Source organism: Staurois parvus, unplaced genomic scaffold, assembly GCF_062004578.1.
Source record: "Staurois parvus isolate SC_StPar_1 unplaced genomic scaffold, SC_StPar_1.0 ptg000882l, whole genome shotgun sequence".
NCBI lineage: Eukaryota > Metazoa > Chordata > Amphibia > Anura > Ranidae > Staurois > Staurois parvus.
Window position 1 is genome coordinate 1,939,497 of NW_028318678.1, and position 14,596 is coordinate 1,954,092.

The following is a 14,596-nucleotide window of genomic DNA, read 5'->3' on the forward strand; positions in this document are numbered from 1 at the left end:
AAAACAATGTGTATTATATTGTGTTTGTGTGCACTATAATTCCTTCAAGTGTATTTTTTCCTGATTATTTGCATTTGATAAACGACTGCACAAATAACGTATGACATTAAAATTTCAACAGCCACCATTTTATTCCCCAAGGCCTCTGCTTTCAGAAAATATATACTGTTTGGAGGTTCTATGTAATTTTCTAGCAAAAAAAAAAAGAAGCAGATTTTAACATGTATGTGAAAAATTACAAAATTGCCCCAGTAAGCACGTGGTTAATATAGAATCTTCCTGCCAAACAGTCCGATTGTGGAGGTGGTAAATGTCTACAACAATGGAGAAGTCTGTAGAAGGTTATTTGCCTCTTTCCGGGGCAGGACTTGTGTGCAAAAAAAATATTTTTGAAAGAAAAAATATTCCGGTAGCGCATGCATCAATGATCAGTGTAAAAACTCACAAAAAGATATTATTCATATGTAAATAATAAATAATATTATTAATAATGATAATATAAACTGAATAATAATAATTCAAAAATAAAAGTCCAAATAATTCAGTCCATCAAGTAATCACCACATAAAAAAAATCATAAATAATTCATATTATTCCAAGGAAAAACAAATCATTCAGTCCATCAAATATTCACCACGTGAAAAACCTGTGCAAAAAATAAATTATATATATGTGCGGTGCTCCCCTCTCAGGTGTGCACTCACCAAACAGCGTTGCCTCCCACTCTCATGGTTGGCACTCTGAGCTTTGGTTAATAATTTTCCAAGGGTTAGATCAAATGATTTTTCCTTCAACTTGCGGCACTGGAATCCCAGGATAACCGTTCCCGATCTCCAAGGCAAAAAATCCTCCTTCTAATACTCCACTCACATTAGATCATATAGAAGATAAAAAACGAGAGAACCCTACATGGTGCAATACCATTTAAACAGTTTTATTGCCACAGTAGAGTGCTACTTACAGAATGCAAATATGTAGTAAAGCCCAAAGATGTTATTTGTATAAGCTTTCTCACCACCGCCGGCCTTCAATCTCAGACGCTCCTGTGTCACTTCCGGTTCGCGTCACTTCCAGCCGCTGCACAGGCTTGCCCTGATGCGTTTCGTCACTTCCGACTTATTCATAGGGGATCAGTAATTGATGTTATCTCAGAATGAACCTGCACTCAGTTGAGATGGAGTCTTTATTTGTGTCCATATTTGTTCCTTCTCAGGATGAACAGAGATGCCAAGGAGAAGCTGGAGATGGATTGGTCGGACAAGGTGGAGGCGTATGACATAGATGACAAGTGTGGAAGATACAACAATCAAGCTACCGATATCCAGTTTCATCACCATTCCTCAAAATTTGAAGACAAGTAAGAAGCAGTTGTGTGTTCTGTATAACAGGGGTCTACATGGTGGTCATACATGGGAGGAGAGATGGCGGAGGTGTTTTCTGCCTTCATGCATAAAGCTCTTCTTGTGTATGAAATGCAAAAACTGGGATGTACAGTGGGCATTCACCACTACACAGGTCTCAGAACCAAATGGAAAGATCATGGATATCCTCCATTCCCAGTAGCAATATTTATGACTGCATATATTTTCTTTAACTGGATAGCTTTTAGTATTTTTGAGCATGGCCATATTTTGAGTTATTAGTGCAAGGTTTACCTTAAACTGGTTGTAAACCTCTGACATGAAATATGAACAAAGCATATCCGTCTATAATACAGTAAATGTTCAATCCAGAGCACTACCTGTCATTTCTATCTGCTGCCTTGTTCCTCTGCTATCAGCATGAATAATTTCTGACAGGTTTTCCTGACACCAAAGGTAAAAAGGTGACGAGGAGGGATCTTCAGCCTGTGATTGACAGCTTCAGCTCTGTTCCTGTGAACTGTGTGGAGGGGGTGGGGGGATGTGTCTTCCCTCCAATCAGTTCCTAGAGCTCTCCTCGCTGAGTTCTGTAGAATGTAACTTCAGCTCCCCACCCCTGATTTCTGAAAGCTCAGACAACCTGTATAAGCCCAGGATTTGAACAGATGTAGAGAAGACTGCAGATAAACAGGTACAACTTGTGTAGGAGGATTTGTTTCATCTCTGTGTATCACCTGAGGCCGGTCACTTCACTGGGTATATGTAAGGGTTTACAACCACTCTGAAGTATTAGCTTCCCCCCAAACAAAAATGGCCAAACAATATACCTCAGTACTGCACTCTTAAGTCCTCCTGCGTAGTTCAGCCCCAGTCTGAACCCATTTTCTGTGGCCCCATGGTTCAAAGGACATGATAGCAACTCACCCTTGAGCTAACAGGAGAATGCTCTTCATTGACATGTATTTATGACCCACCTACCACTGGAGGAAAGCACAGGAGGGAGAAAAAAAGAGAAAAAGAAAAAAAGAGAAGATCCTTCTGCGCTTAAAATGGAGCCCTACAACTCAAGCTGCTGACACTAACCTCATACCCAATAGGTGAAGTGACTAAATATACAAAACAGTGTAGCGCTAAAGAAATACTAACCATAAATAAATGAATAAATCTGAACCCCCTCAATACACGCAGGGGGTAAAGGAATAGATTATATACAGAATAAAAATAAAGTGCAACACGTGAATTCCCTATGGGAATAAACAAGTGCAGGTGTGAACAGTGTCATATAATACAATAGTGAATGACACACAAAACCCGCCAATATAAATCAAATAAAATAAAAAAACATACATAATCAAATATGAGTCCACACAAGATGCATATAAAGTATCCAATAATGGTGCTCCAAAATAATTCTCATGCAAGTGATTGTGTGTATTCACTCCGTGTAAATCCTTAGTTCCGGGCGCCATGCAGGGTTCATCTGTCAGGTGGAAGCATTCGAGCAGCTACCCGATTGCTTCCACACAGCCCACAGTGCCAGCCGCCGCCCCCCTGCCCGCTATATATCCCGGGCTCTGCTTTCCTATCTGCGGGTCCAGGACTGGTTCAGTGGGTGCCAGCGGTATGCCAGGATGCCGGTATAGGAGAGGGAGAGCAGATGCATCCACTCCCCTCCTTGTCCTGACCCAGAAGTGATGTGATGTTACTTCCGGGTCCCCGTTGACAGATTCCCGGCCATCAAGGCTGGGAAAGAATGTAATGCAGTGCGATGTGCACCACATTACATTCAGTGGAGCACAGGGGAGACATGCAGGGTCTTTTAGACCCTGGATGTCTCAGAAAGGAGAACCTGTCACCAAAAAAATCACATAGGGGACTTTTTGTCCCCTATGTGATAAAAAAAAAAAAAATTTAAGTTACACCCAAGCATATAAACCCCCCAAAATTTTCAGGGCCCCCCACCCCCACATATACGCACGTACAAACGTGAAAGCATGCGCGGGGGCTCCTACGTATGAAAACGATGATTGTGATACTCATGTCACATATCGCCGTGTATGCCAGAATGAGAGCAATAATTCTAGCACCAGACCTCCTCCGTACACTATACTGATGACCTATAAGGGGCTTTAAAACACTACTTATAGAAAATAGAGGATACTAAAGTTTGTTGCCGTTTCACAGCGCATGCAAATTTAAGGTTTGACGTGTTGCATATTTATTTACTCGATGCAACCTCGTCTTTTATATTTTACAAAACAATTGGATCATTTATTGCTTTTTGTGCCCTAAAATTAACTTAAGTGTATTTATTACTGACATTTGCGTTTCCTAGACCTTTGTGATAATATTGTGTGATATAAAAAAAATTGGAACTACCACTATTTTATTCTCTAGGGTCTCTGATTTCACTAAATAATTCATGTTTTGGAGTTTTGTGTCATCTTCAGGCCTTAAATGATTTTTTAAACGTCTGCAAAAACCGCAAAAACAGCTCTGGCAGCGAAAGGGATAAAGGATAAGTCTGACACTCCCCTTTCCTAACGAGCAGCCAATCAGTGCTCATTACACTGCAAGGTCTCTCCCCTCCCTGCTACTTTCTGGGTGTGGTACTGGAGACAGGCAGGGAGGAGGAGATAAACAGCGCAATGTTAAAAATAGTAAACGTTTAAGTCGCCATAAAGCCCCTTTTGTCAGTACATTTTTGGGTATAACCCAGCAAATATGGTAAAAGGGGTGAAGCAAATTCTATGAATATAGCCGACGTAACACAAAAATGCGGCTTCACAGAACTGGGCTTTTTTCCGTGAGACTGCATATTTGCGTACATGTCTTTGTGCTGGGAGCACGCCACACTGTGCGCTCCCAGCACAAAGACCACGGTGTCACTGAGAGCACCGGGTTCCGTTCTAACGATCAGGACCCGGGACTCCCGATTCCGGGTCACATGATCGCTGTGATTGCCTCTGATTGGCTATCACAGTGATCAGTCACTGTACAGCCCGGCCCCCTTGTTTTTTTTTTCTCTCTCTATGAATGGAGGAGAAAGATACATTGTATCTCTCTAACTCCTGGCATAGAGCGAAAAAAAATGTTTGTTAGAAAAAAAATAAAAATAAATATTAAAAAATAAAATAAAGAAAAAATACCTAGATCAAGGTTTGATCTAGTTCAGTGTCAGGGTAAATGTTTGGGTCAGGGTCAAAGGTCCAGGTCAGGGTCAAAGGTCAGGATTTTTAATTTTTTAAAAAAAATGGTATTAGTGTCAGTTAGTGTCAGTGTGTTTTAGGTAAACAAAAAACAAAATGCGCACTATTGTTTCTGGGCTGTACTGTGGGTACAAACAACAAATAACATACACATACATGGTATCGCTGCGATAGTCAAGAGCTGGAAAATTTATTTTGGGTTGTTCTTTGGTGGTAGGTGTAACGTACATGTTAGATTTGAGTAGCTGAGATGTGATCTGTAGAAATATGACAATGTAGGTTTAGCTTCAGTCCATGTTCTAATAATATAAGATGTGTTCAGAATTAAGTCAGAGACATATGGTCACCAATTAGCATCTGAAGGGACAGAGCATCCTCTAGACTGGAGGTGACACCTGGATGCCAATAAGATTATTATTATTTTATTATTATACAGTATTTATAAAGCGCCAATAGTTCGCTCAGCGCTGTACATTACAAAGGGGGACAGAACATGTGACAGAACAATACCAATACAATGTGATACACGAGGGGTTCGAGGGCCCTGCTCTTTCAAGCTTACAATCTAGGAGGTTAGTCACCTTCTGGAAATCTGGAAGGAAAAGGCTCTAGACAGTTCGGCTTCATGACACAGCGGGAGACCAGAGGTGGTTCCGATGTGTCTGGGAGCTTTGACGTACATACACAGATCAAAGGAATATATTTCATCTCTTATAAAAGCTAAAATATTAGTTGCAGAGAGATGAAAATACTTCCTTCTGATTGGACACACTGTAGGCTACATCTGCATGTAAAACTGTATTTGTAGCCTATGTAGAATCCCAGAGAAATGCAGAAAATGGTTATATGGTGCCTGATTGCGACAGCTGGACAGTGATTGGTACTGTTGCGATCGGACTGATGTGCTGGTGTTGGAAATTCAATCCATGACTTGGTGATTCAAACTGTTCCTGGTCCAATCGACTTTGGGCATTTCAGTAGCCAGAATGTCCTGTGGGCTGGTACAGGAACACCCCCCAGAGTTGATTGGCCAAGGGCTAATGTAAAGCCTATGTCCATATTTCCATAAATTAAGGACCTGAGATATGGATGGTGTGATTTGTATGGAGCCGGTTCTATTGACTGGCGGATCGCGGACTTTCTCTGACTTGCTCCAGTCTCAGGATAACTCTTGGTAAAAGTTTTATTTCTGTTTTTATTCTCTTTTATTTTATAGTCAATAGCCAATTGTGTGTCTTCTTGTATTTTTTGTATTTTCTGTAACTTTTTTGTACATATTTTATGCACTGCCCACTTTCGGGATATTAAATCATAAAATTAATAAGTGACTTCTGGGTACTTAAGCTCGGGCTCATATCTCTGGGGAGATTGTGTTGTATTGCAGTGTCTTTATACACTCGGTCAAGTTCATTGCCTATCTGTATGCAATTGCACTACGTGTTGGCAGATTGTATGTAGATTATTGTAAAGTAGGATATCTGTGTGTGTGTGGTGGCCCAGCAGACCAGTCTGCGGATAAACTGTTGGGTGGTGGAAAGCTACCGTTTGTGGTGTGTCTGGTGTGGGGGTGTGTGGACAGTGGAAGAGTGATTAACACCGGGGTTCTAGCTTGTAGGATAGCTGGAGGAATCCTAGAAGGGGGTGCCAATTTCTAGGCTGCTCCTCAACCCTTAGTGTGCACCAGATTGTATATAAGATTCATATCTGCCTGTGTGTGGTCAGCCAGCTGGATTGGAGTGGAGTGTCCCTCTAGTGGTGGCCAGAGGTAGTGCGGGCTGTGAAAGTGTATCATGGCCAGTCATTTAATTCAGAATAAATTAAGTCCCCCTAATTCCCTCTTACCCCAAGTCACGGCCAGACATGCATGCCTCGGTTAGCTAGTCGCTGTGGGCGTGAGCGTGTGGGTGGGATCCGTGACAGTAAGTTATTGTAGTAACAAGAAACACACAGCTAAATTTAAAAAAATGTGTTTTTTTTTTCTATTTTGGGCCAGTTTTCCTTTGATAGTAAAAAAAATCAGGAGATATCTATTACCATTTACCACCAAATGAAAGCCCAATTTGTCCTGAAAAAAACCAAGGTATAATTCACCTGGATGTACAAAGTAGTTGTGATGATATGGACGGTTTTACTAACACATGTCAACGTTGAAAAATTGTGCTTAGGCATTAAGATTTGCTTTACCCTTAGGCGTGAAGGGGTTAACAACAACCACATTTACCTGTGGTGTACGAGAAGCCAATGAGATGGTTTAGAAATGATTGGGTTCACTGTCTGCCATACATGAAGTTCCTTCTAGTGGACTGTTTTCACCTATTTTATAAATGGTCACTAGATGTCAGCATAGCCTCACTGCCTGTGTCTGTGCCTTGCAATGCCTTCTCAGGCACTTGGCCATTTAGTGGGAGATAAAACTCATTGCTTTCCAGATTCTAGGGGGGGGGGGGGTGTTAGAGGTTCACAAGGTCAGGCTAAATGACATCATTAGAAACATAAATTATGTTCTCAGTAAATGTTGGCATAGAAAGGTATTTTCTTCTATTATAGCTACTGATATTATACTGGAACCATTTTGTACTATAGGAAGGAATCTTTTTTTTTTTATATATATATATATATATGGATAATTTTTAAAAACGATATTTAAAGGTCAGACACCCCAAAGTTACATTACTGATGTAATTCTTACTTTTGATGAGAAAAAAAGTTAATCCTCTTCAGGTCATCTATATACATTACAAGGAATAGTTAATGGCAGATTCTTACCTTGTTCTGTCCTCTAGATACTGAGCCAGGTCCTCGCTGTAACTTTCACTTTCCTGAATGGTGGAGCCTGCCTACTGTTGTTACATGATCAGTCCTAGTGTGGTAATAGGAACATTCCATCCCTAGCATGCCTGTACACCAGGGGTCTCCAGACAAAAGGCCAGTTTACTATCCTTCAGACCTTCTACGGGCCAGACTGTAGCCAGTGGGAGTAGTCCTGGCATTGTTAACTATGCCCAATCATTGGTGTCAGTGGAAGGAATAGTGTCCTATCATTGGTGTCAGTGGAAGGAATAGTGTCCCATTATTGGTCTTAATGAGAGGAATAGTGCCCCATCATTGTTGTCCGTGACAGGAACAGTGTCCCATTATTAGTGTCAGTGGGAGGAATATTGCCCCATTATTGGTGTCAGTGGGATCAATAGTGCCCCATTATTGGTGTCAGTGGAAGGAATAGTGTCCTATCATTGGTGTCAGTGGGAAGAATAGTGTCCCATTATTGGTCTCAATGAGAGGAATAGTGCCCCATCATTGTTGTCCGTGACAGGAACAGTGTCCCATTATTAGTGTCAGTGGGAGGAATATTGCCCCATTATTGGTGTCAGTGGGATCAATAGTGCCCCATTATTGGTGTCAGAGGGAGGAATAGTGTCCTGTTGTTGGTGTTGGTGGGAGGAATAGTGACCCATTATTGGTGTCAGTGGGATCAAAAGTGCCCCATTATTGGTGTCAGTGGGATGAATAGTGTCTCATTTTGATGTCAGAGGGAGGAATAGTGTCCTGTTGTTGGTGTCAGTGGGAGGAATAGTGTCCCATTATTAGTGTCAGTGGGAGAAATAGTGCCCCATTATTGGTATCCATGGAAAGAATAGTTCCCCATCTATGGTGTCAGAGGGAGGAAAAGTGGCCCAATGTTGGTGTCAGTGGGAGGAATAATCCCCCATCATTGGTGTCAGTGTGAGGAATAGTGCCCCATCATTGGTGTCAGTGGGAGGAATAGTGCCCCATCATTGGTGTCATGGGAGGAATAGTGCCCCATCATTAGTGTCAGTGGGAGGAATAGTGCCCCATCATTGGTGTCAGTGGGAGGAATAGTGCCCCATCATTGGTGTCATGGGAGGAATAGTGCCCCATCATTAGTGTCAGTGGGAGGAATAGTGCCCCATCATTGGTGTCAGTGGGAGGAATAGTGCCCCATCATTGGTGTCAGTGGGAGGAATAAGGACCACAAGGACCAAATAAAGGCGAAAAGTTTGAAGGGCCATAGTTTGGAGATCACTGCTGTAGATTTAGGGGCAAAATTAAATGTGTCCCCTTACCCATTTTACGGGCTCTTTGAATATAATTTTTGCTCAATACCAAATGTTTAGACCTTTCTGGCATTTCCCCTGTCTAATCTATAGCTCTACTGATTGGAGGGCTCTGGCTCTGACTCAGCAAGTGGCAGGTCAGAACACTACAGAGACACCACTGCTTCCACACAGAGCAAGGGTTCTTCTCTGTAGCTTGCTGGCAGGTGACCAGCTTCTCTACTCTGGCTGTGGCTGCTTTCTAAAGAAAAAGAGCTGTGTGACTCTGCGCACCTTTAGTTTTGTACCTAGAATGTGTTTAGCTGATTTCATCTGAAGGTTCGATAGGGTTGTAAGTGGGGGCAGTCTGTGAAATCACCCAGTAGGTTTTAATTCTATTGAAAAACATTGTAAGTGGTGTAAAGTCCGTCCCATCATCTATCTTACCAGGGATCTCAATACTGGCCACAGCCTCTAATTGGGATTGCATGTGTCATTGTGTCACATGGAGGAAGCTTGGCAAAGATGGCAGGAGGCATTCGATCTCCTAGGAAGTACCTGGAAGCACTGGGAATGCCATACACATTGGCTAAGCCATGTTTGTGACAACTGCTTGACCCAGTAGGGCTAGCACAAGGGATCAAGTGCAGAACACTGGCAGCTGATTGGTAGCACAGAGTACTGGGAAGTGATGACATCTGGGGGAAGGCATTTTTTTTTCGATCCTTTATACTAGCAAACTAGTAGGTTGGGTCAGATATTGCCTGTCACACATTTAAACAGAGCACCATAAGGGTGTATTGATAAAAAATGCATAGCTTTTCCTCCTTGAAACTATATATAAATTTGTTGGAACAAATGGGGCAAGGTTGAATGTTCTTCGGCTGTATTCTCTGCAATTCAAATGTGAGAGTGCAGAAATTACTACATGATGGTCTCTAGGTGGCGTTGAGGAGCATTCTTATGTCCTGTGATAGCCAGTGCCATCTAGTGGTCATAATGCACTATGTTCTGCATTCACACATTCGAATTGCAGAGAATAAAGCCAAAGAACTTTCCATTTGCACAGAACAGGTGTACATGCAGTTTTGATGAATGAATAACGATGCACGTTTTTATAGCCCAAATTTCAGGTTAGAATTAAACACAAATCCATAGCTCCACTCAAGACTGTCCTCACAACCTTGGTGACGGTCATCACAATCCGTCTCCATTCTTCATTGAAAATAGGAAAAAAACAGCCGCTCTCCAGTTAGCTCTTCTTGTGGTATTTTTAATCATCAGTGCATGATTATCAGTAATGGCTCCAACCCAGTCCCAGCCTTCCTTAACACATTTCACCACTTCTGGCTTGCCCACAAGGATAGGGGACTTTCCCTATCCTCTAGGCTTCCTTGACATGTTTCACTGCTCCTGACTTGCCTACAAGGATAGGGGGCTTTCCCTATCCTCCAGCCCTCCTTGACACCTTTCACCACTCCTGGCTTGCACACAAGGATAGGAAACTGCCCCATCCTCCAGCCTTCCTTGATGCCTTTCAACCACTCCTGGCTTGCTCACAAGGATAGGGGATTTCCCCCATCCACCAGCCTTCCTTTTTGCATTTCATCACTCCTGGTTTGCTTACAAGGATAGGGGACTTCTCCTATCCAGACTTCCTTGACTCATTTTACTGCCCCTATCCTTGTGAGCAAGATAGGAGCGGTGAGACGTGTCAAGGAAGGCTGGAGGATAGCGGAAGTCTCCAATCCCTGTGTGCGAGACAGGAATGGTGAAATACATGAAGGAAAGCTAGGTGATAGGGGAGTCCCCTATTCTTGTGAGTGAGTCAGGAGTGGGGAAACGCCTCAAGGAAGGCTGGAGGATAGGGGAAGTCCCCAGTCCTTGTGAGCGAGCCAGGAATGGTGAAACAAGTCAAGGAAGGCTGGAGGATAGGGGAAGTCCCCAGTCCTTGTGAGCGAGCCAGGAATGGTGAAACAAGTCAAGGAAGGCTGGAGGATAGGGGAAGTCCCCAGTCCTTGTGAGCGAGCCAGGAATGGTGAAACAAGTCAAGGAAGGCTGGAGGATAGGGGAAGTCACCAGTCCTTGTGAGCGAGCTAGGAGTGGTGAAATGCCACAAGACAGGCTGGAGGATAGGGGAAGTCCCTATCCTTGTGAGCAAGACAGGAGTGGTAAAATGCATAAAGGAAAGCTAGATGATAGGGGAGTCCCCTATTCTTGTAAGCGAGCCAGGAGTGGTAAAACGCCTCAAGGAGGGCTGGAGGATAGGGGAAGTCCCCAATCCTTGTGAGCGAGACAGGAATGGTGAAACGCATGAAGGAAAGCTAGATGATAGGAAAGTCCTCTATCCTTATGAGCGAGCCAAGAGTGGTGAAACAAGTCAAGGAAGGCTGGAGGATAGGCGAAGTCCCCAATCCTTGTGAGCGAGACAGGAGTGGTGAATCGCATGAAGGAAAGCTAGATGATAGGGGAATCCCCTATCCCTGTGAGTGAGTCAGGAGTGGTGAAGCGCATCAAGAAAGGTTGGTTTTGGGTTGGAGACATTATTGTATGCAGTCTATGCACTGATTAATAAAAAAAACTACAAGAAGAGCTATTTGGAGTGCTGCTGATTTTTCCTATTTTCAAGATATCAGGTTACTGGCACGCCAACAGATTTTGGTGTTAGGTTGCTTGCTACACTGTATACCTAGATGTAAAACCCTTGAACAGCTAGATTGCGTTTACCACGTGCATCTCATCATCTCATTCTACGCATTTCACAATGATGGACTCTCAGTCCATGGCAATGACAGTCTAATGAGCTGCAACGGACTCGCTCTTTCTCGATTCTATCTCGCTAATGCATTATTAATGATTGTCTCTTTATCACACTTTAAGGCACATTAGTATTTATAAAGCATTCAGGTGTATCTTTCTTTAGGGAATGTTGCGTTCTCCTCTATTAAATGATAAGCAGAACAGCAGTTAGAATCCAGGCTCACATACAGGCTGTTAACTCATAACTCAGCCATATGATCAGAATGCCATCAGCCTTAATGTAGATATATAGGATCGTTCCCAGCATCTCCCCGCTGATAGACAGAACAGGTCCCTCTCTTTAAACGTGGAATGAAAATTGTATTTACTGCACATTTATTGCTGAATTTAATTTGTTAATTGACTGTATGAATTTTGGTAAGCTTCTACAGCACAATATGAATCACTTTTTTAATTAACATAAAGAAAGCGCTCGCAGGATAAAAGTTTAAGTGTCATTGTAAAAGCCAGCATAGATGAAAGGGTGATTTGAAAGTCACCGGGGTGTAATTAATAGGAGCTCCACTGGTCTTCTTACTAAGGATTGAGTGTCAGATTCATCAAGAATTCACTATACATTCATCAATAAAGCTTTAACTAATTTAGGAAGTAAACACAGTGATTGGGCAGGGAAGGGGGGGGGGGGTAAGATAAAGTGTGCTGTCTTACTAATAGTTAGCTGAAAGCTAGCTGACAGAAGCAGTGTTGTGTTTTATTCCAAAATTGAATTTATTTCTGTGAATATTTGTGTAAAACTACAAAACAATTACATAAACTGAAGTTACAATATGCTTGTAGACATGTCTCTCATAAAGGCCTACAATGAACACATTTATTGTAAACAGCTACCTACAAATCACAACAAATATATTCAAATGCGATCTGAATATATACATGACTTTAACAAACACAACAAATGAACTTACTGGCATATGTGTATCAAAGGTAGAATGGAGGAGACCTTCATTGGTGTTCTTCAGGAAGCTAAAATGGCTGCAGTGGTAGATGGAAATCTTTAGTAATAAGACACTCCCTATTCCTGTTGAAAGGAATAATAACAGGTGCAGTTGTAGTGAACACCCAGTAGATGGCTCCCTACTCAATACAATGATGATATACAGAACAGAAAGGCACTGATAAAGAGACCCTGTCACCAGACCGTTCATTTTGTATAAAATCTTTCTTTTCACATATGCCAGAACGTTCATTTTAACAGAACTCTTCCCAGAAAGCTAGATTTACACTAGTGCAGGTTGGGAACATGTGCAAAATCATGCGTTTACCGACATGTGCAGAAAAGTGCTGCATGGCGGTGCCATTAATTCCTAATGGCACTCCGACAAATCTGCTAACACGTGCGTTTTTTTCACAGTCCGCAACATCATGCATTTCAGTGCAGCACAATTTTGCAAAGAGGTCAGGGACTTCTTTTCCAGATTTCTCATGCGTAGGACAGCCCATTGAAATGAATGGGCTGCTCTACATGCGACGCCCAGGAACGTGCAAAAACGCGTGGAAATGCTTGCAAAAATAAGTATAAACAAAGCCTGAGATTATATCTGTATTTAAAGTATTTTATTTATGGTATTTATTTGTAAAGTCCCCCTTGTGTAGACATCCAAAGTCCGGAGATGCTTGCTGGGTGCCACCATTTTGGATATGGTGTCCGCAGCACCCAGTATTGCTCTCCATCAGTTCCCCTAGCACAGACTCCTTCCTCCTTGCATGTCATAGTTGTGTCATTGCTGTCTGTGCTGACCCAGGAGCTACATAAAAGGTTATGTAAGGAGGTGAGTGGTGGAGGAGCTGGGCCAGCACAGAGTAATTAGACACTATGGCATGAGCTATGGCATGCAAGGAGGGAAGAGGCTGTGTTAGGAAATTGACTCTTCCTGTAGTAGTCAAATATTCTTACAAGCTCAGAAGCACATTGCAAGTGAATAAAAATTTGTTTAGGAAACGCTGCAAGTAAGCATTTACACACCTTGATTTTTCTGTGCGCCTGCAATTGTTGATGGGGGTCTCCAGGGGCAGACTGACAACTCATGGGGCCCCCGGGCAATAGGGGATCATGGGGCCCCTGTGTCCTTGCCCAAACTCAAAAAAGCCTATGAAAAAGGTACCAGGGGCACCACATGGGGCCCACTACTGACCCCGGGCCCTCAGGCAGTGCCAGAGTTTCCAAATGGTCAGTCCGCCCCTGGGGGTCTCTCAAAAGCAGAACTTCAGGCATACAGCTAAATGCTTATATAGCACACTTCGTATGGGTGGTGACTCTTAATCCCGCGGTCACTCACAGCCTGGGTCACCACTGCCAATCGGGAATGAATTAGCCCTGGTTTACACTGACCCTAGGTTCACATCTGTGCGGGTGGTGCCTCTGCGGATCCACACGAAAATCCGTGCAGCCGCACCACCTGCACAGAGAATTGCGGACCCGCGGGTGGGTGCCATTAATTCTAATGGCGTGCCGCCCGCACTGGAAAACGCAACCGTACTGGGAACTGAGGTTCCCGTGTAGGCTGCATTTTCCAAAGAAGTGCAGAGACTTCTTCCCTGCGTGTCACGGGCACGGGAGTCCATTCAAATGAATGGGCTCTCGTGCCCGCGCAAAACGTGGCCCGCACGGCCGCATATATATTAACCGGGGGTAAATGCGGCTTTGAAATCATGCTACTTCAGTATCAGTGCGACTTCATGTGCGGCTTGCCGACATCTGTACGACTTCATGTGCGGCTTTCCGACATCTGTGCGACTTCATGTGAGGCTTGCCGACATCTGTGCGACTTCATGTGAGGCTTGCTGACATCTGCGCGACTTCATGTGAGGCTTGCCGACATCTGCGCGACTTCATGTGAGGCTTGCCGACATCTGTGCGACTTCATGTGAGGCTTGCCGACATCTGTGCGGCTTCATGTGAGGCTTGCCGACATCTGTGCGGCTTCATGTGAGGCTTGCCGACATCTGTGCGGCTTCATGTGAGGCTTGCCGACATCTGTGCGACTTCATGTGAGGCTTGCCGACATCTGTGCGGCTTCATGTGAGGCTTGCCGACATCTGTGCGGCTTCATGTGAGGCTTGCCGACATCTGTGCGACTTCATGTGAGGCTTGCCGACATCTGTGCGACTTCATGTGAGGCTTGCCGACATCTGTGCGACTTCATGTGAGGCT

The 14,596-nt window shown here is 43.5% G+C and overlaps 1 protein-coding gene across 1 annotated transcript in view; it reads left to right on the forward strand.

Annotated features, from left to right (window-relative positions):
• Positions 1–14,596, forward strand: part of TEKT4 (tektin 4) — a 63,230-nt gene that overhangs the window by 14,477 nt on the left and 34,157 nt on the right. The window contains exon 3 of the mRNA XM_089656031.1: positions 1,214–1,357. Coding sequence (XP_089512157.1) covers positions 1,214–1,357 — 144 coding nt within the window. The remainder of the gene's footprint in view (positions 1–1,213; positions 1,358–14,596) is intronic.